The 22,580-nt window shown below is 40.2% G+C and overlaps 2 protein-coding genes and 1 pseudogene across 4 annotated transcripts; 2 read left to right on the forward strand and 1 right to left on the reverse strand.

The window, feature by feature from the left end:
- Window positions 1–193: 193 nt before the first annotated feature.
- LOC104789993 (microtubule-associated protein 70-3-like) lies at window positions 194–3,778 on the reverse strand (annotated as a pseudogene). Its single transcript, XR_015560167.1, has 10 exons — window positions 3,542–3,778; window positions 3,273–3,364; window positions 2,318–2,383; window positions 2,057–2,226; window positions 1,781–1,953; window positions 1,556–1,681; window positions 1,310–1,456; window positions 1,129–1,200; window positions 519–1,037; window positions 194–425 (listed from the first exon to the last, which is right to left on the reverse strand). The product of XR_015560167.1 is annotated as a microtubule-associated protein 70-3-like (transcript).
- Window positions 3,779–10,259: 6,481 nt separating this feature from the next.
- On the forward strand, window positions 10,260–12,647 carry LOC104789994 (uncharacterized). 2 transcript variants are annotated; one of them, XM_087455664.1, is made up of 7 exons: window positions 10,260–10,561; window positions 10,646–11,025; window positions 11,110–11,410; window positions 11,497–11,727; window positions 11,817–11,971; window positions 12,055–12,124; window positions 12,287–12,647. In XM_087455664.1, exons 1-7 carry the CDS (start codon window positions 10,312–10,314, stop codon window positions 12,397–12,399), a joined length of 1,500 nt encoding a protein of 499 aa, XP_087311790.1. In that variant the 5' UTR covers window positions 10,260–10,311; the 3' UTR covers window positions 12,400–12,647. The 2 variants fall into 2 exon arrangements, with proteins under 2 accessions (XP_087311790.1, XP_019101786.2); XM_019246241.2 differs by having other exon boundaries at window positions 12,055–12,120; window positions 12,283–12,647.
- A 7,637-nt stretch (window positions 12,648–20,284) lies between these two features.
- Window positions 20,285–21,058, forward strand: LOC147942107 (uncharacterized). The gene has a single exon (XM_087455526.1). The coding sequence runs from the start codon at window positions 20,285–20,287 to the stop codon at window positions 21,056–21,058; it is 774 nt and encodes a 257-aa protein (XP_087311652.1).
- The last annotated feature ends 1,522 nt before the right edge of the window (window positions 21,059–22,580 follow it).

Here is a 22,580-nt window from a genome sequence, read left to right on the forward strand (position 1 = left end):
CCACTGATTGAGATTCATATTTTGGATTTCCCAAACCTTCCCATATTGGATTTCTACATTTGTATGCTTTTATCATTCCTTCAATCTATTAACCACTGATTGAGATTCATATTTTGCTCGTGGAGTCGACTTCTTTGATCACTGCGTGCTCCTCGTCATCCCCATTCGTCCTGAACCTCTGCTAAAACACGGATTATGCAAACAAAATATTCAACTTACTATAAAGTTAAAAGAGGAAACTAACTTATAATCATTATATTGGAGCTATATAATCCGGCTATGCATAGCTGGATAATCCGGCTATCTGATCGTTTGTTATCCACACGCATAGCTGAAACCTCTTTCTCCATTGCAGCTACTTCTCTCCTCATCTTTGCTTCCACTTCCATCGCCTTTGTTAGTGAATCAACCTTCTTCGCCAACATCTAAAGCAAACACAAGACCGAGTATTTCAATCAGAGAATATTAAAAAAATAGAACCAAATGTTTCCGGGAAAGGTGTAAAACTAATGACTGACCTCAACAGCTTCTTCTTTATCTCTAATGCTTTGATATTTCTTTATCGTGAGAAGCTTTCCTTAAAGGTATCACCTCCTTTTGAAGCAAATCATGTAATACTCCTGGGACACTATCATTATTTGTCGCTGCTGCTTTGTCCGATTCTCCTTGTTTCGCTGAATGAGGTGACTCGTCTCCACTTTTTCCTTCAGAAGACTGGTTCACTGGAAACTTCGATCTGGGTTCGTTTGTTAGTAGTTTTACTCCCATCTAAAGATCTGCTGCCTCCGTCAAATGATCTGGATGTTCCTTTAGCATGCTTCAATATTGTACTTGTACTAGCATTCCAACGATCTAAACTGAGAACTCGGTGTTCTCTTGGAGAAAAATCCATTCGATGTCAGTTTTGGAATAATATCAGCTCCGCCAATGGATTGTCTTCGGGACGGCCCGTTGCTAATACTTCTTCCCTCAGGTGTCGACCGTGTTTCCACTGCTTGGAGGCCCTCTTAAACTCTAAGCCGCAGTTGAAATTTCTCCTGAAAACAACAAAAGCAGCAATTCTAGTTAACGCCTTGGACATAAAGACAACTAAAGATATGGATCCTAAGTCCTATATAAGGTTCTTACCTTTAGCTGAGCTTAATATATTGCAGCTCGATCAGCTATGGCAAGTTTGTCACGTAGTTGTTGCATTTCTCCCTGTCGAAAAAGAAACAGGAGAACGGTCAAAGAATGCACTTACTCAAGTTATGGGGTTCGGTGACTCAAAGCAGAAACACAAGCCCAAAAAGAAAATATAAAAAAATACCTGCAAAAATCTTCGTTCTTCGAGCCATTGCTTAACAGGCATCACTTTGTCGCTACCATCTTTCCACTCATTTGCCACTACAGTTGCAACCCTGCTTGCACTTACTTTGGCACGAGCCAGTTCCCGATCAAAGACTCTCCTCTCTTCCTAAGCACAGGATTAATGGCCATTGCTATGATTAGCACATGAACTGAATTTTTAAGTACAAGGGTAGCAATAGAACTATACGTGTAAGTTAATTATTACATTCATTTCTTGGAATTTCCTCTGGTAATCCCTCACAGAATTTGCAGCTGCACCACCAGCAAGAACAGCTTCTTCAACTTTTGCCACCTTTTGTCTGTGCAATCTGTCCAAAATTCTGTTCTCTTCCTAATTTAAACAATTGATAAACAAGGCATGCTCACGATAACGAAGGAGAGAGATCCAGGAATTTAGAGTACTGCTGCGTAAAGGAGGTAAAAGTAATACCTGACAAATTTCTATCTGTTTCATTAACTCTTGGTTTTTATTCTGGAGGTCATCAACCATTGAAGCCTTCGCAAGAGCAGACTGAACGGTTCTTTCAGCATCAAGCAAAGCTGCTTCCTTCGATTTACTTAGGCGGTCCAATGCTCTGTTGTCGTCTTGAAGTTTAACGATCTACTGTTAAAAACAATGCAAACCGGATACGCAGTTTTGTAAACGGTTCCAAGACTCAATAACCCAAGATAGACGATATATTTTGTTGAATAGAAGAGCATATTTCATGTCCCGCCAACTTGAGTTCAGCCTCTAAAGGGGCGAGAATGGCATCAATAGGAGGGAATATCATCATCCTTTTGAGCAGCATGAACCCTTCAAAGAGTGGCTTCTGCAGCAAATTGAGCTGCCATGGAAGCCCCTTTTTCTTCGTTAATTTTCTTGATTTCAAGGTTCTGTGACAACATGTAATATCAGCAAATACAGAATCCAAAAAGACAAGAAATTGAAAAATAAAAAGAAACTGAGGAAACATAGCAAACATACTTTACTGTCAAGAAGGTTTTCAGTTAGTTTGAGCTTCTCCGACATCTTTCCCAACTCTTAGGTAAGCTTAAGCAATTAAATTAAAAGAGAAGAGTGTCAGCTTATACAAAGATGATTTCTGTGACATAATGCACAAACACAATTCTTTTTTCTCACAAGACATTTTAGAATTTAGATAAAACATTAGCTAGAGCCAAAAACCATAACACATCTTTTAAAGACAAGGATTCAAGAATAAGTATATGCTTCATAGAGCGGCTGCTCAGTGCTCACAGGCCAAACGAGAGTTAACCCAGGGTCACAAAGGAGAGGAACGATAACAGCAAACTGAACGATAACGGAAAGTACTACGGCCACAGATAAAACTTATCAAAAAACATCCCAAGATTTCTTCAGTTCAACAACCTGAACTGCACAATAAAGAAAGAACTCCAATGCAACTTAAGCAGAAACTACTAAACGAAGGATAACAGTTTAAAAGAATCTAGGAATTCGAATTTTGTTTCACGAACCTAACCATTAGTCAAGCTATATTTTCAAATACATGTTCTTGTGAAAGATACAGTTGCATCAAGTCTAACACAGGACATGGTGAAAACTGAAAAGTATAAGGGAATGACAAATTAATTGCAGAAACTAATAGCCGAATGTAACAGATTTAATGACGGGAATCTAGAAACTCAAATTGTGTTCCACAGATTTGTCAAGATAATAATTCCTAATCATTACTATGACCCAAACAAAAAAAAAAAACCCAAATATGTCAAGATATAATCACAATGTCATGTAAATGTGGGAAAACAAAGTCGTTTAGGGAATAGAACTCCAATTCAATGAATGGCGATGCTACATTGTATGATTTGCTTCATCTTCTCAATCCATATATATTATCAACACTAGTAAATACACTGCAAATTAATTAAGACAATCTTAAGAAGGAAGGAAGTAAACTAACCTCTTCAACAGCCTTCTCTCTCTCTCTCTACCGTTCAGACAACCTCAATGCTTTGATCTCAGCTTGGGATTCAGACAATTCCCGATCTTTATCTGCACCCCACAAAAGTCAAAGTTTCAAAGCCAGCAAGTGACACTCATGCACGTAATGACCAGTTTTAAAAACCCCAAATTTTATCAAATTACAAAAATCAAGACATGTCAACGGAAACTTGAAACCAACCAATTGAAGGAGGAAAAAAAAAGCACAGATCGAGTGTGATAGAGTACCTCTGACATCGTTCTCAAGCCTATTAAGCTCAATTTTAACCGGATCTGAGCCATGGAGTAAAGTAATGAACTCATTATCCGCGTCAAAACTCGGCTTCATTGACCAAACTCAGTCGCCGTTGGTCGTCCATTGTTAACCTCAAACGCCGCATATCCACCTTCCTCCCTTTTTTTTTTTAATCCCGATCTGTAAACCAACTCTACACAACTAATGAGTCCCAAAATCCACCAGAGATGTCAAACAACAACACAAACACAAAATGAAACGCACATACCTAAATCAGCACATTCTTAAATCGAAAAGCAAAATGTAGGAACAAAAACGCGCTATATGTAATGAAGTCACGGCCAGCGAAGAGAGAGAGAAAGAGAGAGATAATTCATTACAGTAAATTGTTTGACGTTACAGGTGTTATCCAGAAATTGGCCCTAAAGTTAGTTGGTCAGTTTAGTTCCTGGCACTTGGAGTAACCAAAAATTCTGTTACCAATAAAGATTAAAGATTAGGAGCTTTGGTTACTTGATTCAACATACGACAACCATGTTATCTCCGTGAAAGATTTCCCCATTTTTCATGATGCCCAATATCTATGAGAAGATATTAAGTATCATTCTTGGTGCGGGAATTGGCACCCCCAACATACCGATCTAAACCCGATTAAGTAAACCGATTATCTAAACCGAGAATTTAGCCTTAAAGTGGATTTTGTCTTCGAATTAAGGCCCAATAAGCGTTAGGAAGCCCAGCTCAGAAACAGGAAGCCGACTTCCCAGTTCGCCCGGCGACCGACCTAACAAAAAACAAGAAACTTTCCTAATCACGGTCGATCTGATTAGGAAAGTGGATATATATTGTAATCTAAGATCAAGTATAAATAGAGGGGCATCCCCTCCTTGTAAAGCATCCAGCAATTAATACAAAAAATCCTAATTCTCCATTGTTCTTGAGCAAAACCCTAACTTGTTTTCTAAAAGATTTCAATCCCCTTTCGCTTATTAGTTTTGATCCGATTTCTTAGAGAGAAAGTGTTATTGAATTTGTTTCCCCCTTTAAACAAATTCATTGTGTGAAACTCAGTTTCTACAATTGGCGCCGTCAGAAATTGAGTACAAAGTCAGTTCGGCATCTCGCCAAATAAAAGTACAACAATGCTGAAAATTTTTAAAAGCTCGGTTTTGGTGACTTGAGGACAGATCGGTCTCGACAAGACGAAATCACTAGCCTTCTAATCTCAGGGAGCTTATCCGAAGTGGGATCTCCCTCTTGTGATCACAACCTCCTTGGCGGGTCACATGCGCAGAGCTCGAGAGGTCAAACTCCAGTGGCTCATCGACGGTCAGACCTTCGAGGTAGGATAACCAGCTTTGACGTTCCCGCCTTAGTTCCTCTAGCCGGACTGTCGGCACTTCTGCACCTCTGGCTGCCATCTCTTCGAGGAACGCGCATGGACCTTCTACGGTGTTGCTTTCCCCGAAGTGGTGGTCCGTACATTCCAGATGGAGGATGTACCGTCTCAGCCTTTCTATGCGACTCCTATAGATGGGGATCTCCGTAATGTGCAGATGCTCCGATTCACTATTCATAGTGAGAAGGGGGGAGATAAATGTTGCGTCCCCCAAATCTTGCACCAATCAGATCGTAAGGGGGATACGCGCTACGTCTCGAGATTTCCCCACCAATCAGATTGCATTGTGAAACCGCGTATGCATTTAATGCTCCTGGCCAGATGATCGACTCACAATAACTCTCCAATGTGAGATAAGCCGAACCCAGAGAATTTTTTTTTGAATTGTTTCGATAACTCTTCGACGAGAGATAAGCCAAACCCAGAGAATACTTTTTGAATTGTTTCGCAAGTTCCAGTTCAGATGGATATGTAAGCCAAACCCAGAGTTTTAAATTTTGCCGTCCGACTTCCGAACTGGAGCAAAGTAGGTAAGCTAAAGTCCTGTACTTCGCCCTCAGCCAAAGCGCATGGACGCTCAGGTTAAATTACCCTAATAAGGATTACTCGGCGTAAGCCGGGAGACGTTCCGCCTCCTGTAAAATTCCGAATAGATTGAAAACTTTATCTATTATAAACGCAATTTGTCCAAACGCGACAACTTTATTAAAAATAATGTAAAAAAAAACAGGGGCAAATCGCCAGTTAGAAATACATCAGTTATCCGGAGCTCAGGGCGAGCCTAGGCCATAATAGCTGAAGTACTCTCTTCTCCCACTCAACAGGACGGGATTCTAGAGCCCTGATCTTCTATTCGGCCTCATCAAGACGGCTTATAATTCTTTTTCTCTTCATCTTCAGAGTGGCGACCTTGACTTCTAATACAACTAAACAATCGTCAATCTCATTCTTCTTCATACGATGGTAGTAAAGTTTGTGGCATTGCTCTCGGTGCACGGATTCCATCTAAACATCAGAACCTTCTGTTAGCATTTAATCGAAATTGTGAAAGTAAAGTTCTAAAGTTTTACCTGGCAAATAAAGGCGTTAGCTACAGCAGCCTCTACATTGTTGGCATGTTTGTTCATGTAGAACGGTTTCACTTTGGAAGGAACGAATTCACCACTCAGGGAGAAACTCGGCTCACTCGGCGTGGAGTTCGCCAAGCAGTAGCACTTGTTACAATATCTGCCACCCTGCCTAATCCATTATCAATCCAAAATCTTGGATGGGATTCAAGCAACTTAAGTTTAAATAACAATTCGTTCTGTGACTGTTCTGCCACGGCGAGCCAATTGCGATATTCGGTGTGGCGTTCTTCAATGCGGGAGAAGAAAGTTTCTAGGTCCGACCCGCTTCTGGCTTAACACAAAACATCAGCATCCACGGAACTCAGATATTCGGATAGAAAGTCATCCCTCTTTCAATGGCTTCTGATTTCGAGAACGTCGGCACGTCGTTTCCAACTTCAACCTCGGGATCAACACTGCCTACAGAGCTTGTCATTTTGGAGATGCTTTGTCCGATGGAAATTATGATTAACCAAGGAACAAGGCTAATATATTTATACTGATCCTAGAGGAATACTTTCCAATTCTGAAATTGGAAAACTACCATTTTCACCTTGGGGCATAAGGGAAATATTCTACGCAAGCATTTTCCAAAAAGATAAAAGTACTGAGAAACCGGCCACAAAACGGGCAATATCATCACAAGGTTTTAAACAAAGGAGGCGAATTCAAAAAGTTCATTAAAATCGCAAAGAGGAAACAGCGATTAAATTCCTGAGGGGTCGGACAGATCGGCTTAGAAGATCTCGACATTAGAGCCGTGCTGGTGTCGAACAGAGTCCGGAGCTATGGTCCCGGGATGAAGAAGTCTGAAGCCAAGTTGATCTGGAAACATGGTGAGATCGCCCTCTTCCAGCTCTATGATGTCTAGCGTTTCGACCTCGCCAAATGCTTTCTCTCGTCTCTCCTTGATCTCAGCAATCAAGTTGTCAGGAATAGACGCACCATTCTCTAAGAGGTATCCCACAGTCTCTTCGACCTTGTGTGCCTGATTGAGGATGTCTTCTTTTGGACGAGCTACTTTCTCTTATTCGACTAGATAAGCTTTTACCTTGTCTAGACGACGTTGAGCCTTCTTCGCGGTTCCTTCGACCTTTGCTAGTCGATCTTGGCGAAGTCGAGTAGTCTCCGATTCGAACTTCATTTTCAATTCCTCAACTCTCTATTCAGCTCGGACCTCTCCAGTTCCCTGATCCTGTCTTCCTTCGATTTGTACGCCTCTCGGAGTTTTCCTAGGAATTCCTTCATATTGTCAAAATCGGACTCCGAGGATACCATTGATTTAACTCGCCTATCGTAACATGGGCGAGCGAACTGGCATAAGCAGCGATCTGCATGTTTGACAAAGTAAGCTGGAGGGAAGCAGGCAAAAATGAAGGGTGGATTGGGCGACCTTGAGGAATTGCTCCGGATATTCCAATTCTTCAGCAGGTGGCAGGATAACTGAAGATATTTTCAGGTTCCTGCAGAGTTCTCTGGCAGCTGCCTGGTTGCAGACAAGGGGACCTTCCCCGAAATAGTCAAAGATGAATTGCTCGGATCGATTGTTCGCTCGTCTGACTCGAAAGCGGTCATAGGATTCGAATATGGCATCAAATGTGGAGCATTTACGGTTTTCTTCCTGGTCGGAGTCTTTGCCTTTGCCTTTGTCCTTGTTATCCTTCTTGGATTTCTTTTTCTTTGCACCACTGCTTAGTTCAAGAGCAGGTTCCTCGGGAATAACAGATTCATCTTGTAGGGGCTGTAGTGAGTCATTGAGAGCTGGATTCTCATGTCCTGGGTCATGGGCAAGCTGACTATCGTCGAAGTTTTCAATATCGGCAAACTCAGTTCCTGTTTGCTCGAGCTCGATATCAATGACAGGCTCGCTGGACGGATTTATGGATTGAAGCATATCAGCCTTAACAATTGTGGTCGCCGGAGCCTTGGACGATTGACCCAGCTCCTTCGCAAAACTAGAAAACTTGGTTTTGGTCTTGCCCATAGCTTCTTTGACGCGGCGTCGGGAAATGCGTTCCCACCTACGATCAACTCCTGCGAAAAGTGCGTCCCTCACTAGTTAGAACTCAGGAGCTAATTTCTGAGAAGAAGTGGGACGAGCTGCAAAAACAAGAAAAATTAAAATCAGGTCAGAAAATGAGTGTCCGGTCTGATAAAACTAAGAACTAGACGGTACCGGACAAATTGTTCCACACTCTTCGACGACCGCATCTCAGATTCTCGAAAGAACGATCATCAACTCGGACGAAGAAGTAGCGAGTTGCCGATTTCTTGAAATTACTAACTTTTTCCCCAGGAAGAAAGTTATGAGCTGGCTTTGTGTTAACCATCCACGAAGGGTTCCCTTGAGAATTCTTGAAATTCGTCAACTGTTCAAAACATTCAACTCCGAGATATATTCCGGCATCGGCTGCGAAAGTGAGAGCGGCGACGAAGTTGTAGATACTGTCGGGAGAAAGTTGGCATACTGGGATTTGACGCCGGTGAGTATACCGAGTAAGCAAGCTCGGAAGAGGAAACCATAACCGGCATTTAGAGAAGAAACCTTCATATAAACAAATGAACCCTTTGGGCGGGCTCCATGGACGCTGATGTTCTCCGGGGATGATGATGTAGACGCCGTAATCTTTTAGACCGCATGAATTCAGCATTGTACGAACGGTATCAACACTGCTTTGCGTCTTCTCGCCCCCAATCCAACCTCGATGATCGAGACGAGGAAGGATGTCTTCAATCATGACCCTGCCTAGCACGAGTTGCGATTCCTCTTCGCTCAGATCGTCCGAGGGTATATCGGAAACTGGCGCAGTGTTACCATGATTCCTACTGTTCTCTTCGTCAATCAAGGTTGGAATCCTTAAAATAGGGGCTTCGTCCAATCTGAGCCCTGATGAATATTCAGCATTTTCTTCTGACCTGCTGAGCAACTCGCCTTGGGCCGATCTTGTGGACTCAGGGAGGTTTTGTTTGGAATTTTTGCGGATTAATGGATCGCTTTTCGTACTGGACGAGGAGGCCATGGCCGAGGTGTTGGTCATTGTAGATCGCCTAAGAGTGCGGAAGGGAATTCACAAAAAATAATAATAAAATAAAGAAAGAGGAGAGAGAACAGAGCAAATACCTTCGATGGTTTGGCGAAAAGTGAAAATGAAGAATGGAGTTGGGTATTTATAGAAGCGAGTGGGCGGCAACCCTACGCGGAGTCATAATGACCTACTAACCTACGCGACGTTTCAGCTTCCGAGATGACAGAAGCGACGCGTCCAACACATGTCACCTTATTGATGGATGACAAAGCGGCGCGACGATCCGGGTTATTAGATTCTGTTTTCCTAACGGATTAGATCGAATATTCTATTCCTATAGTTCGAACATTCGAATTAACTTCTGAATGAACCGAACTGAGGGGGGGACTAATTGTTGGTGCGGGAATTGGCACCCCCAACATACCGATCTAAACCCGATTAAGAAAACTGGTTATCTAAACCGGAGTTTGGCCTTAAGGTGGATTTTGTCTTCGAATTAAGGGCCAATAAGCGTTAGGAAGCCCATGTCAGAAACAGAAAGCCGACCTCCCATTTCGCCCGGCGACCGACCTAGCAAGAAACAAGAAACTTTCCTAATCACGGTCGATCTGATTAGGAAAGTAGATATATTTTGTAATCTAAGATCAAGCATAAATAGAAGGGCATCCCCTCCTTGTAAAGCATCCAACAATTAATACAAAAAACCTAATTCTCCATTGTTTTTGAGCAAAACTCTAACTTGTTTTCTAAGAGATTTCAATCCCCTTTCGCTTATTAGTTTTGATCCGATTTCTTAGAGAGAAAGTGTTATTGAATTTGTTTCCCCCTTTAAACAAATTTATTATGTGAAACTCAGTTTCTACAATCATCATTAATATTAGACGACTGTGAAGTTTCTTCTGATAGTCAAGAACGACGATCTCATAACTTTGGATTGATTCGGTTTCCAAAGCATCGTAAAAATTCACTTCTCTATCGTTCTTCTTTATATTTATTGGTTATGTATTTGTGGATGTGTATTTTGATTTATTGAGTGTTGATGTATCTCTAAATCAATCAATGAATGAGGTGTTAAAAAAAAAAAAAAAAATCCGATTTCGTTAGCCCACACCTATAGAGGCTTTCATTTAGGCCCATTAGTTTGGTGTATATATAAATATACATCAAACCTAAAAACGGATCACGAGGAAAGGCGTTTGTGATTTGCTTAAGGTTTTAGACTTGAGAGGATGTGGAACTACCCAGCCAAGCCTGAATACGCGACAGCTAAAATAGCGGTGTGGTGGGACATGGTGGACTGTCCGATTCCCGAGGGTTATGAAGCTCATCGGGTGCGTCCGAGTATAGAAGGGGCGTTCAAGAAACTAGGCTACTATGGTCCTGTCTCCATCACTGCCTATGGCGACCAAACACAAACCCCTGATTATCTCCTGCGAGGGCTCTCTTCCACTGGAGTCTCTGTTGCACATGCCAGTACCGGTAAGTCCAATTTCTTATCGATTCTGTGGGTTTAAATTTCAAAAAAGTGAAATGGTTTCCTTTTTAAAAATTTGACTGAAACAGAAAGCACGTGCGCTCTCATGTATTCGGATATGGTGGAATGGCGAGGTTATAATCCTCCTCCGGCGACAATGATGTTCATATCCAATCAGGTGGACCATGTCTTCTCATTGGATCTGGTCCGGCTACAACAAGAGACGCTATACAACCTCTTTCTGGCTTACTCGGTTAGTTCTAAAGCCATACCAGCCCTTGAAACTTCTGCAGAGTGGCGCTGGAACAAGTTACTAGAGTCGAAGACGAAGAAGACCAGAGTGGTTAAAAAATATGAAGAAGAAGAAGAAATTGACCCTGCCATGTTTTATTGTAAATCGTGCGATATCGATTTCCAAAGCCTGAGGAAACTCAGGAAGCATCTCTCGAGTAGATATCATGCAATAGAAGTAAGCCTAATCCTGTCTCTACGTTGATTAATTGTTTCATTTGTTTAAATTTGAGCAACTAACCTTTGTTTTGTTTTATCGCAGGCAGTTATATGCCCTACTCCTCGAGAAATTTCCCCTGTAACGACTAAGTGGGGAAGGAACTACCCAGCCAAGCCTGAATACGCGACAGCTAAAATACTGGTGTTGTGGGACATGGTGGACTGTCCGATTTTCGAGGGTTATGAAGCTCATCGGGTCCGTCCTAGTATAGAAGGGGCGTTCAAGGAACTAGGCTACTCTGGTCCTGTCTCCATCACCGCCTATGGCGACCAATCACAAACCCCTGATCATCTCCTGCGAGGGCTCTCTTCCACTGGAGTCGCTGTTGCACATGCCATTACCGGTTAGTCCAATTTGTTATTGATCTCTGGAATTTCAACTGCATGTAAATATATATATAGTGAAATGCTTTCCTTTTTATTGAAACAGAAGTCAGATACAGAAGAATGATGTCCGATTTCAGTGAATGGCAAGAGCTTAATCCTCCTCCAGCTACAATGATGCTCATATCCGATCAGATGGAGAATTTCTTCTCAACTTTTGTTGCCCAGCATCAACAAGAGAGTAAATACAACATGTTCCTGGCTTATTCATTTAGGCCTGACAAAATGTTAGCCGTGGTCACCTCTGCAGAGTGGCTCTGGGAAAGCTTACTGGGAGGTGTTTATTTGTCCTCCTCTCATCATCAACTACGTAGTACTGTTGAAATCTAATTACGCTGTTTCTGAGCTGTATAGTTTGTTCCACAGTTTCAGAGACAAGAAGACACGTTCTTCAGAGGTGCAGTAGTCAAAGGGGTGAACGTGAATCTACCGGAATGTTTGATTGCGAAACGTGCGAGTGTGATTTCAAGAGCCTTGATGATTTCACGAAGCATCTCTCAACTAATGAACATGCATGGGAAGTAAGCATTCTCTCTCAATACATTGTTTCATTTTTTTTGAGCAAATAATATGTTAAAACTTTTTCTACTCCTTTGTCAAGCAGGAGTCTTGTATTCATGAGAATCTTCGATCACTGGAGGACGAGCGAATCATGCGCGGCCTACGGGAGGCAAGTTTTTCTTAATAATAATTTATACATTTTCTTTTTTCTTTTTTATGCTTAGAATCCTTTCTAAATGGTTTCACTTTCTATAGTCCTTTCAGTCCTTGTTTCCACAGTTTTATGTTTTCGCGTTTCCAAATACTCTTGTTTCTTATATACATCTTGTAGGTAGAAGAATATTTTCCAAAGAGCAAACGTTTCCGGAAAGCATTCCGGACGGGTTTTCGTCCTTTCCATAATCATCATTTACATCTTACTAATCGTGGAGCTAAAAAATCTCAATAAATTGGTTGTTTCATACCCGCATCTGGCTGGAACGAGTGTCTTCTTCCCAACGGCAAAATGATCAGCCGGCAGCATCGAGAGGGAGATAATAAAATCGGTTGTGTTTTCCTTGTCCTCGAAGCTTTTAATTTATTTTTCGTTTCTGCCTTTGTTTCAAGATACTTGTTTGGACTTTTTATTTTTCGTTTTGTTTGTTAAAACAATGGTTATTTATCTATTTTCCTAATGTTATCTTTATATCTTTACTAGATTAAAGAACCTTATGATGTGTGCGTTTTAAAGTTTTTCAATATAATTACATTTGAAAAGAATATTTTCAGAAGATACAGAAATAACAACTATTTTATAAATAAAGAAACACCAAATGGCTTTAACTACAAGAAAATGTTATATGTCGAAGACCTCAACGATTGTCAACAGTTGGTCAAGGACAACAGGCGTCAATCATCTCGCTGTAAACAAAATTCGAGCCACAGAAGATACTTTTGAGAGCACATATCTTTCGGATGAATTAGCATGCTGCATGACATAGCCAAGACAGAAGCTGCAGAAAAGATTTAGCCATCAACACATAATGTTTGCAAATGACTTTTGACCCTGATTTAATTTTTGTATTTACAAAAAATGCCATTTAGAATTACTTTTGAGAGAAAACAAAAAGTACAGTATCTGTTTATTTATTTTGTTTTCAACATGTTTTTAACTTCGGGTTGATTTATTAGATAGATAATCAAAAGTTTTGGGACTTAAACGAGTGTAAAATTTGTTTCTTATATCAATTCGTAAATACGTAAAGTTGATTGGTGGAATACACATAATTTTACTCATGCTTTGCAAAGTGCAAAAAACAATAATGCTAAAGTGGGATTACAAAATTCATTTTTTTTCAAAGTGTAACTAAAACCAATAACAGAAAGGAATTAAAAAAAAAGCAATTCTCGTGTTTCAGACAGAGCTTTTTAGGTTAACCTAAACGAACGATTCTGGTTATCCTTAACAAACCGGTTTGATTGCATTCGGTTCATTAGTCTATTTAAGACTAATATTACAAAGAAAGAAGATTTTTTGGTCCTTTTCTTTTTTCTGGTCGTCCCATGTTATTAATAAAAACCAAAAGACTAACGACATATGCAAAAGTAGACCAAAATCACAATCTATTTTCTTATTTAATTAGAAAATCACATGTTTGTATTATAGTCACGAAAGTGGTAATAATTATGTCACAATCTACGACTAAACGCAAAAATAACTAAAAAAGGTGATAAATTGTAAACTAAATCGTTACAAAAAATTTGTAACTAAAAGTGACATAAGTTTAGTTACAAAATCGTATAATTTAGTTACCATATTTGGTTGCAAATCCGTACTTGTTACCATATTTGAAAATCCGATTAATCCATATATGTTGACTTTAACCAAACGAATCGAAGCACAAAAATCAAGAAGTAACAGCTAAAAGCAATCCAAATAAGCTACGAAAATTGCTTTTTTCTTCAAACCTAAACGCAAATCACTAAATAGTTTTCATAAAACCGGTTGCTCAAAGAAACGAGCCGGAGAAGAGAAGTGATAATCGCCTATAACCTATCAACGACTCAGATCATATGAGATTATTGAATTAGAAAAAATGAAACATGAAATTAGACGTGAAGGAAACAAGTAAAGCCGGACGGCACCGGAGAAACCAAAATCTAGCCAGTTTGCTGCTATACAAGCCAACCAACCAAACACTGCTTTATAAGCCAGTCTTTATCAGAAGAAAAGCCGACCGATCTCGCTATTAAAGCCGATATCGCCGGAGACAAAGCCAACCATATGTGCTATGGAAGCCACCTATGCCGGAGACAAAGCCGACCACAGATGGTATGGAAGCCACCTATGCCGGATACAAAGCCGATCACAGATGCCACGGTGGCCATCTATGTTAGAATCAAAGCTAGCCGATGTTGATAAGGAACCATACGTCGCCAGAAGCAAGCCGACCAACCACCGCTATCTTAGCCAGAGGATGTCGGATGGGAAGTGGTCTCTCTCTCAAAAAGATTTTTAGAGAGATAAGAGAGAGAGCCTAACAATTTTAATCAATTATAGAGACCAAAATTAAAATCAATTTTAGAGACCCTCTCAAAAAGGGTTTAAGTTAAGCCTTCTCCGTTGGATTTTAGATTTTTATTGTTATCAATCTTTTATATATTTATATATATAAATATACATCAAATCAAAAACGGATCGCGAGGGAAGGCGTTTGTGATTTGCTTAGGTTTTAGACTTGAGAGGATGTGGAACTATGCGGCGAAGTCTAAATACGCGACAGCTGAAATAGCGGTGTGGTGGGACATGGTGGACTGTCCGATTACGAAGCTCATCGGGTGCGTCCGAGTATAGAAGGGGCGTTCAAGAAACTAGGCTACTATGGTCCTGTCTCCATCACTGCCTATGGCGACCAAACACAAACCCCTGATCATCTCCTGCGAGGGCTCTCTTCCACTGGAGTCGCTGTTGCACATGCCATTACGAAATGCATGTATATAGTGAAATGCTTTCCTTTTTATTGAAACAGAAGTCAGATACAGAAGAATGTTTCCCGATTTGGTTGAATGGCGATACCTTAATCCTCCTCCAGCTACAATGATGCTCATATCCGATCATATAGAGGATTACTTCTCAACTTTTGTTGCCCAGCTTCAACAAATGAGTAAATACAACATGTTCCTGGCTTATTCATTTAGGCCTGACAAAATGTTAGCCTTGGTCACCTCTGCAGAGTGGCTCTGGGAAAGCTTACTGGCAGGTGTTTATTTGTCCTCCTCTCGTCATCTACTACGTACTGTTGAAATCTCATTACGTTGTTTCTGAGCTATATATATATAGTTTGTTCCATAGTTTCAGAGACAAGAAGACACGTTCTTCAGAGGTGCACTAGTCAAAGGGGTGAACGTGAATCTACTGGAATGTTTGATTGCGAAACGTGCCTTTTTGATTCCAAGAGCCTTGATGATTTCATGAAGCATCTCTCAACTATTGAACATGCATGGGAAGTAAGCATTCTCTCTCAATACATTGTTTCATTTTTTCTAACCATTTGAGCAAATAATATGTTTAAAGCTTTTTCCACTCCTTGTCAAGCAGGAGTCTTGTATTCATGAGAATCTTCGATCATTGGAGCTAGAGCGAAGCATGCGTGTAATGACCCTCACCAAGGGTAAAAATCCTAAAATAAAAATTCAAGGAAATGACCCGGGAAAGACTCAAAAAGAAAGAAGATATAAAACAAAGAAGAACGACCAGAAGAAGTCCGAGAAAATATTCGTGAGTCGAGTAATGGCCAAGCCAAGACTGGAGTGACCGGAGGTGAGATCGAGGCCTTAAAATCGATCAAAATTATCGGTTTATGCGGAAACGGCATCCGCGGAAGAGTCGGGTAAATACCAAGGAAGAATACCGAGACGTCCAAGAGATGTTCGGGTAATGTCCGGGAAGAGATCAAGATGACCGAAGAAAATCGAGAAGCCTGGGGATGGTCGAGAAAAATTGTCCGAGGAGTCGAGAATAGTTGTCGAAGAAATACCGAGAGACGGGTGTTGTCGAGAAACGTCGACCGAGAGACGGGTTGTACCGAGAAACGTCGGACGAGAGACGAGGAATGCCGAGGAACGTCGACCGAGAGACGAGTTTGGCCGAGAAAAATAAAATTTTTATTTTCTCAAAATCTGACCAATCAGATTTCATGCATGCTCATGCACTAATAAAATGATTTACATGCACTAATAGAGTGGAGTTAGTGGGCTTAATGGCGATTAACGATTGGGGGGGTGTTAATCACGCTCAACATGCAAGTCATGAGCTAGCCACTTGTCAAAATGCACTAAGGGAGAAGAGGAAAAGTTCGAGCTTATAAATAGAGAGTGTGAGACTTCATTTGCTCACTTTGCTCATTTCTCTCATTTTGCTAAAACACAAAGTCTTGTTTCTCTCTCAAAGTCGAGAGAGACCAAGAGAGTTTACCGAGAGAAATTGTCGAAGGAGACCGAGGGAGAGATCGAGAAAGAGATCATAAACGTTTACGTCGAGAGAAGACCGAGGAGAGAAGGAGTTTGTGTCGAGAACGAGACGTCAAAGAAAAGGAGTCTTGTCGAAGGATTTATTGAGAAGAAGAAGGAGATCCTGTCGAGGAACCCATCGAGAAAGGACGGAGTTTTGTCGAAGAGATCGTCGAAAAGAACCGGAGATAGTGTCGAGAAAGAAAGACCGAGAGCAAGACGTATTTTGCGATCGAAGAAGGTCGAGAGCGAAACATGGTTTGCGGTAAAGTGAAGCCGAGAAACGAAGTTAGTTGCGGAACGAAGCAGACGAAGAAGCGGAAAGCTGTTGACGCGAAGATTTTCTGATCAAGTGGTGCGGTGAAGTCCGGTAAACATCGACGCGTGAAAAGGTGAGTTCTGCGGTAATGCATGTAGGATAGATGCATGTAAAAATTAGTTTAAATTGGATGCATGCGTAATATGGTAGGATTCATACTAGTGAAATGTTTAAATGCACATCTAACATGAATCACCATGCGAATGAATTTTGATGCATTTTAAGTAAGATGGAACACTTAAAATTTGGTTAAGAGGATTGCATGCATGTTTAACTTAGTAAAGTTCATTTGGAATATTATTGCATAAATTCGTGTGAGGTTACCTTAAATGCTTAAACGAATTTTAAAGGATTTAAATGGTTAACTCAAATGGACTTGCATGCTTAATTGGACTAAGATGATTTAAGAAGTTTAAATGAAATGGCCTTGCATGCGTAATTTGGATTTAAGGATTTAAACGGTTAAATCAAACGCTTGCATGCATACTAGGACTTGTTGCATTAATTTTGCTTAAGTTGCTTAATTTGGTTGTATGCGTGTAGGATAATCTTAAGTTGCATGATTTGTGTTTCTTGCTCCTTGTTGATTATTGCATGTTGTATTCTTGCTTGATTTCATGCTTGTTTGCTTGATCTATCATTGCTTGAATTATTGTGTGTTTTATTTTAGCTTAGTCTCTTGAATCTGTTTCTCGAGTCTTAGCTAGAATAGTAGAGTCGATCTCTGTTCCAAAAGCGGTTGTCACGCATGAGTTCCCGACGACCACTCACGCGGGACACTGTCACGGCTAACTAGCTACTAGCGTGACCGCTACATGACGATGTAGCTTAATTGCGGGCTCATTGCTGGTGACCTTTGTGGTCTCGGCATGGAGGACGGTATGGAACGGAACAGATTATCGAGGGCCCTTAGGTGAAAAGAGTCTAGGGTATTCCAAGCAATCCTTGTAGTATTCTAGATGTCTTTGTTCGGTTGATAGGCGAAGGAGTCTAGGGTATATCAAGTGTCCCTTGTTTTATTCTAGATTGTCCTTGCGAGTCATGTATGAGGTATGAGTCTAAAGTGTTCTTTAGTCGTCTTGTGATGAGTATAGCGAGTCTAGATCGTCGAGTCGAGTCGTATTGATCTAATCTCTCTCGCTTGTTTGTGGTTTAATTTGCTTCCGCTATTATTTTGTTGCGTAGCTTTGATAACTTGCTAAGTTTGTTTTACTTGCTTGTTTTTCGTTGCTTACCGGGGTAGTCGGGTTGGGGAAAGTAGAATCCTGTTTAGGAGAAAGGGGTATCCAGGCTCACTGAGTAATCTTAGATTACTCATGATATTAATTTGTCTTGCAGGGAAGCCTAAGTGAGTCTAGAGCTGGAGCAAACATTAGGGTACCGGATAGGGTTTTCCTTGTGTTCTTTGTAAAAGCCTATGTATTTTCTCAAACAATCACTATAATACTTTCCGACTATCTTTATATATTACTTTGATGATTTATTTACAATGTAATATTTTGTTAAAGTAATATATTCGGTTTTCGGGAAAACATGGCAAGTTGCAAATGATACTCGGCCTTGTCCGGGCTGACACAACGCACCAGGCCGCGAGGGTTGCAAAGCCTAAGTAACCTCGGTTGCGGGTGGAGTTGTGCCAGGGAGGACCGGTCGGGAAGTCTGCAGCTTCCATCCCTCGACCAGATCACCTCGGTACAAATCTGCAAGTGGCGTCCCGTGGCTGTCCGATGGCCTTCGTGGTCATAGAACAGTTTGGGGGCGTTACGATGCCCCTCCTAAAGGAGGCAAGTTTTTCTTAATAATAATTTATACATTTTCTTTTTCCTTTTTTTATGCGTTCTAAATGGTTTCACTTTCTATAGTCCTTTCAGTTCCTTGTTTCCACAGTTTTCTGTTTTCACGTTTCCAAATACTCTTGTTTCGTATATACATCTTGTAGCTAGAAGAAGATATTCCAAAGAGCAAACGTTTGAGGAAAGCATTCCGGACGGGTTTTCGTCCTTTCCATAATCATCATTTACATTTTACTAATCGTGGAACTCGACGTCTTACTGATTGTGGAGCTAAAAAATCTCAATAAATTGGTTGTTTCATATACCCGCATCTAGCTGAAACGAGTGTTGTCTTCCCAACGGCAACATGATCAGCCGGCAACATCGAGAGGGAGATAATAAAATCGGTTGTTTTTTCTTTGTCCTCGAAGCTTTTATTTTTCGTTTTTTTCAAGATGGACTTTTTATTTTTCGTTTTGTTTGTTAAAACAATGGTTATTTATCTATTTTTTAGATTACTTGATCATATTATATATATATATATATATAGTATTTCCTAATGTGTGGGTTTTAAATTTTTTCAATATAATTACATTTGAAAAGAATATTTTCATAAGATACAGAAATAACAACTATTTTATAAATAAAGAAACACCAAATGGCTTTAACTGCAAAAAATGTTATATGTCAAAGACCTCAACGATTCGCAACAGTTGGTCAAGGACAACAGGCATCAATCATCTCGCTGTAAACAAAATTCATATCATCTAAATAATATTTGTTTGTGTCTTTGGTTCATTCGTCCAAAAATTATATATGAATTTAATTATGTTCGTTTTGTAAATTGATATTCGCATCTCGATACAGTATATGTAAAAAGACCAAAAATCCATTTATTATGTGTTGAAGATGTTTTAGTGGTTACTTTTAGTTATATTTTTAGCTTATTTTCATATTTAAGTTATATAAAAAATCTAACAAATATTTTAAAAATGAAATTATATTTTTTGACGGAAAAACAAAATTTTTGGTTTTTGCATTTTTGGCGGGAAAATATAATTTTGTGATTTTTACGAGAAAACATAATTTTACGGATTGATGGGTGAAAAATTGAGAATATTAGAATTGAGGAGAAATATTTTGTAATTATGTAATTAAAATAGGGGTAACTCAGAGTTAAGGGATATTTATGAGGTCGGTTTAAAAAAGTAAAAGTCGGTCTAAGACTTCGTGAATTTCATCAAACAAATTCATCAACCGTCCGCTGGAAATTTCTACTTTTCAATACAAAGGCTCAAAATGGAGTTCAAATATTCTTAATGAAGATAGTATTCGAGGATTCCTAGAGTCATCGTCTTCTTAATGAAGTGTAATGTCCAATTCTTTGAAAAGACAACCCCAAAAAATTTGAGTAAGCACACCTGTTGGAATAAGCTTCAAGTAAGCTTGGAGATCAAGCTAACCAAATAGAAATGGAAATGTAAGATTATATTTAGGAGATATCTAAATGTAATAGAATAAGAAATTTTCCATTTAAGTTTAGGAAAATATACTTAGGAGTTTTATATATAAGGAGATGTAGCATAACCTAAGAGTTGTGAGCTTTTAGAGAAAGAAAGGTTTGTAAGAGAGAGCTTAAGTTTTTGAGTTATTTTTCTTAAGAAATAAGAGAGTTATTCTTATAATTTGTCTTTCAAATCTTTCTTAAATTCTATATTTGGTATCAGAGCCTCACATAAGATCTGTGAGACGTCATGGGAGAGATAACAGAGTCAACAACCACGACGCTGGCGAAATTACAAGAAGGAGGAGGAGGATCGTCTTCATCAATCAAGTGTTCGATCCTAACTACAACTAACTACACGGTGTGGGCTATGAAGATGAAAATTCTTCTTAAGGTACACAAGGTCTGGGAGATCATCGATGAAACATCAGACGATGCCGAGAAGAATGATATGGCCACAGCTCTGCTTTTCCAATCTATTCCGGAGGCGCTTGTGTTACAAGTAGGAGAACTTGATTCTGCAAAACAAGTTTGGGAGGCCATAAAAACAAGACATGTAGGTGCGGATAGAGTAAGGGAAGCGAGATTACAAACATTGATGGCTGAGTTCGATCGCTTGAAGATGAAGGATACAGAGACAATTGATGATTTCGCTGGGAAGTTATCAGAAATCTCGTCCAAATCAGCGGCTTTGGGGGCAGATATTGAAGAACCAAGAATTGTGAAGAAGTTCCTTAAGAGTCTTCCTCGAAAAAAGTTCATACATATTGTGGCTTCGCTTGAACAAGTGTTAGATCTTAAGAAGACAAGTTTTGAAGATATCATTGGGCGTTTAAAGGTCTATGAAGAACGTATTCATGAGAAAGAAGAATCCCAGGACGATCAGAGCAAGCTTATGTATGCAAACATGGAGTCAACAGTGAACCGTGAGTTCGCAGGAGGATACAGAGGACGTGGTGGTGCTTCTATGGCAGAGGAAGAGGTCGAGGAAGATTTAATGGTGGAAGAGACATCTCGAAGGTGACATGCTATCGGTGTGACAAAGTGGGTCACTTCGCCTCAAACTGTCCAGATCAGTTGTTGAAGTTACAAGAAGTGCAGGAGACCGATAATAAGAGTACAACAGAGGCAGATGAGCTTATGATACACGAAGTAGTGTATCTGAACGAAGAGAAAGTTGTTCCTAGTGTGTACGAAACAAATAGTGGAAGAGATGATGATTGGTATCTCGACAATGGAGCCAGTAATCACATGACCGGAGATCGACGGTACTTTTCCAAACTTGATAATACGATTATAGGGAAGGTGCGTTTTGGAGATAACTCTCGCATAGACATCAAAGGAAAAGGTTCGATTGAACTCATTGATCAAAACGGAGATCCAAGGATAATGAGTGATGTTTACTTTATTCATGGATTGAAAAGTAACATCGTTAGCCTTGGACAAGCTACAGAAGCAGACTGTGATGTTAGAATGAGGGGAGACAACCTAACGATGCACGATCAAGATGGAAAGTTGCTCGTCAAAGCGATTAGATCAAAGAATCGACTTTATAAGGTGAATATGGGGATAAGAGACACAACATGTTTGTACTCAGCAACAACAAGCGACTCGAGCAGATGGCACGCGAGGTTGGGACACATCAATCATGAAAATATGAGATCCATGGTGCAGAGAGAACTGGTCATAGGAGTTCAGCTTACTAACTTTGAGAAGACATTTTGTGGATCATGTTTATTGGGGAAGCAGCAAGGCAAGTGTTCCCACAGTTCACTACCTATCGAGCAAAGAAAGTACTTGAATTGATACATGGTGATCTTTGTGGTCCCATAACACCAAACACAATGGCTGGAAACAAATATGTTTTTGTGCTCATCGATGATTACTCGAGGTACATGTGGACGACTTTGATGAAAGAGAAGAGTGAAGCCCTTAACAAGTTCATGAGATTCAAGAGTCTAGTGGAGCAAGAAGCAGGAGAAAGAATTCAAGTGTTCCGGACAGATAGAGGAGTTGAATTTGTTTCAAGGGAATTCAATGATTTCTGTGACAAGTCTGGGATAAAACGGCACCTCACAGCTCCATATACTCCACAACAGAATGGAGTTGTCGAAAGACGTAACAGAACCTTGATGGAGATGACCCGGAGCATTCTCAAGCACATGCGTGTTCCAAATTATTTGTGGGGTGAGGCAGTGAGGCACTCCACATATCTTTTAAACAGGGTTGCTACAAGGTCAATCAAGGACAAGACACCATATGAGATGTTTCGAAACAGGAAGCCGAATATTCATCATCTAAGGGTGTTCGGTTGTATCGGATATGCGAAGGTTGAAGCTCCACACTTGAAGAAACTGGACGATAGATCATGAGTATTGGTTCATCTTAGCACGGAGCCAGGATCCAAGGCATATCGTCTATATGATCCACACACTAAGAAGATAGTAGTAAGTCGGGATGTCGTTTTTGATGAGGCAACAGGTTGGAACTGGAGTCGAAGTAATGTGGAGCAAGGAGAAGCTGGAGAGTTTAAAATAAGCTTTGAA

The sequence above is a fragment of the Camelina sativa genome, chromosome 6 (assembly GCF_030686135.1).
Source record: "Camelina sativa cultivar CO46 ecotype springtype chromosome 6, ASM3068613v1".
Lineage (NCBI taxonomy): Eukaryota > Viridiplantae > Streptophyta > Magnoliopsida > Brassicales > Brassicaceae > Camelina > Camelina sativa.

Coding starts and splice junctions, on each gene's coding strand:
- LOC104789994 (XM_087455664.1), top strand. CDS start 10,312: ATGTGGAACTACCCAGCCAAGCCTGAATACGCGACAGCTAAAATAGCG. Junction 11,972..12,054: donor CTAATGAACATGCATGGGAA/GTAAGCATTCTC, acceptor TTTGTCAAGCAG/GAGTCTTGTATTCATGAGAA. Junction 12,125..12,286: donor GCGCGGCCTACGGGAGGCAA/GTTTTTCTTAAT, acceptor TCTTGTAGGTAG/AAGAATATTTTCCAAAGAGC.
- LOC147942107 (XM_087455526.1), top strand. CDS start 20,285: ATGGGAGAGATAACAGAGTCAACAACCACGACGCTGGCGAAATTACAA.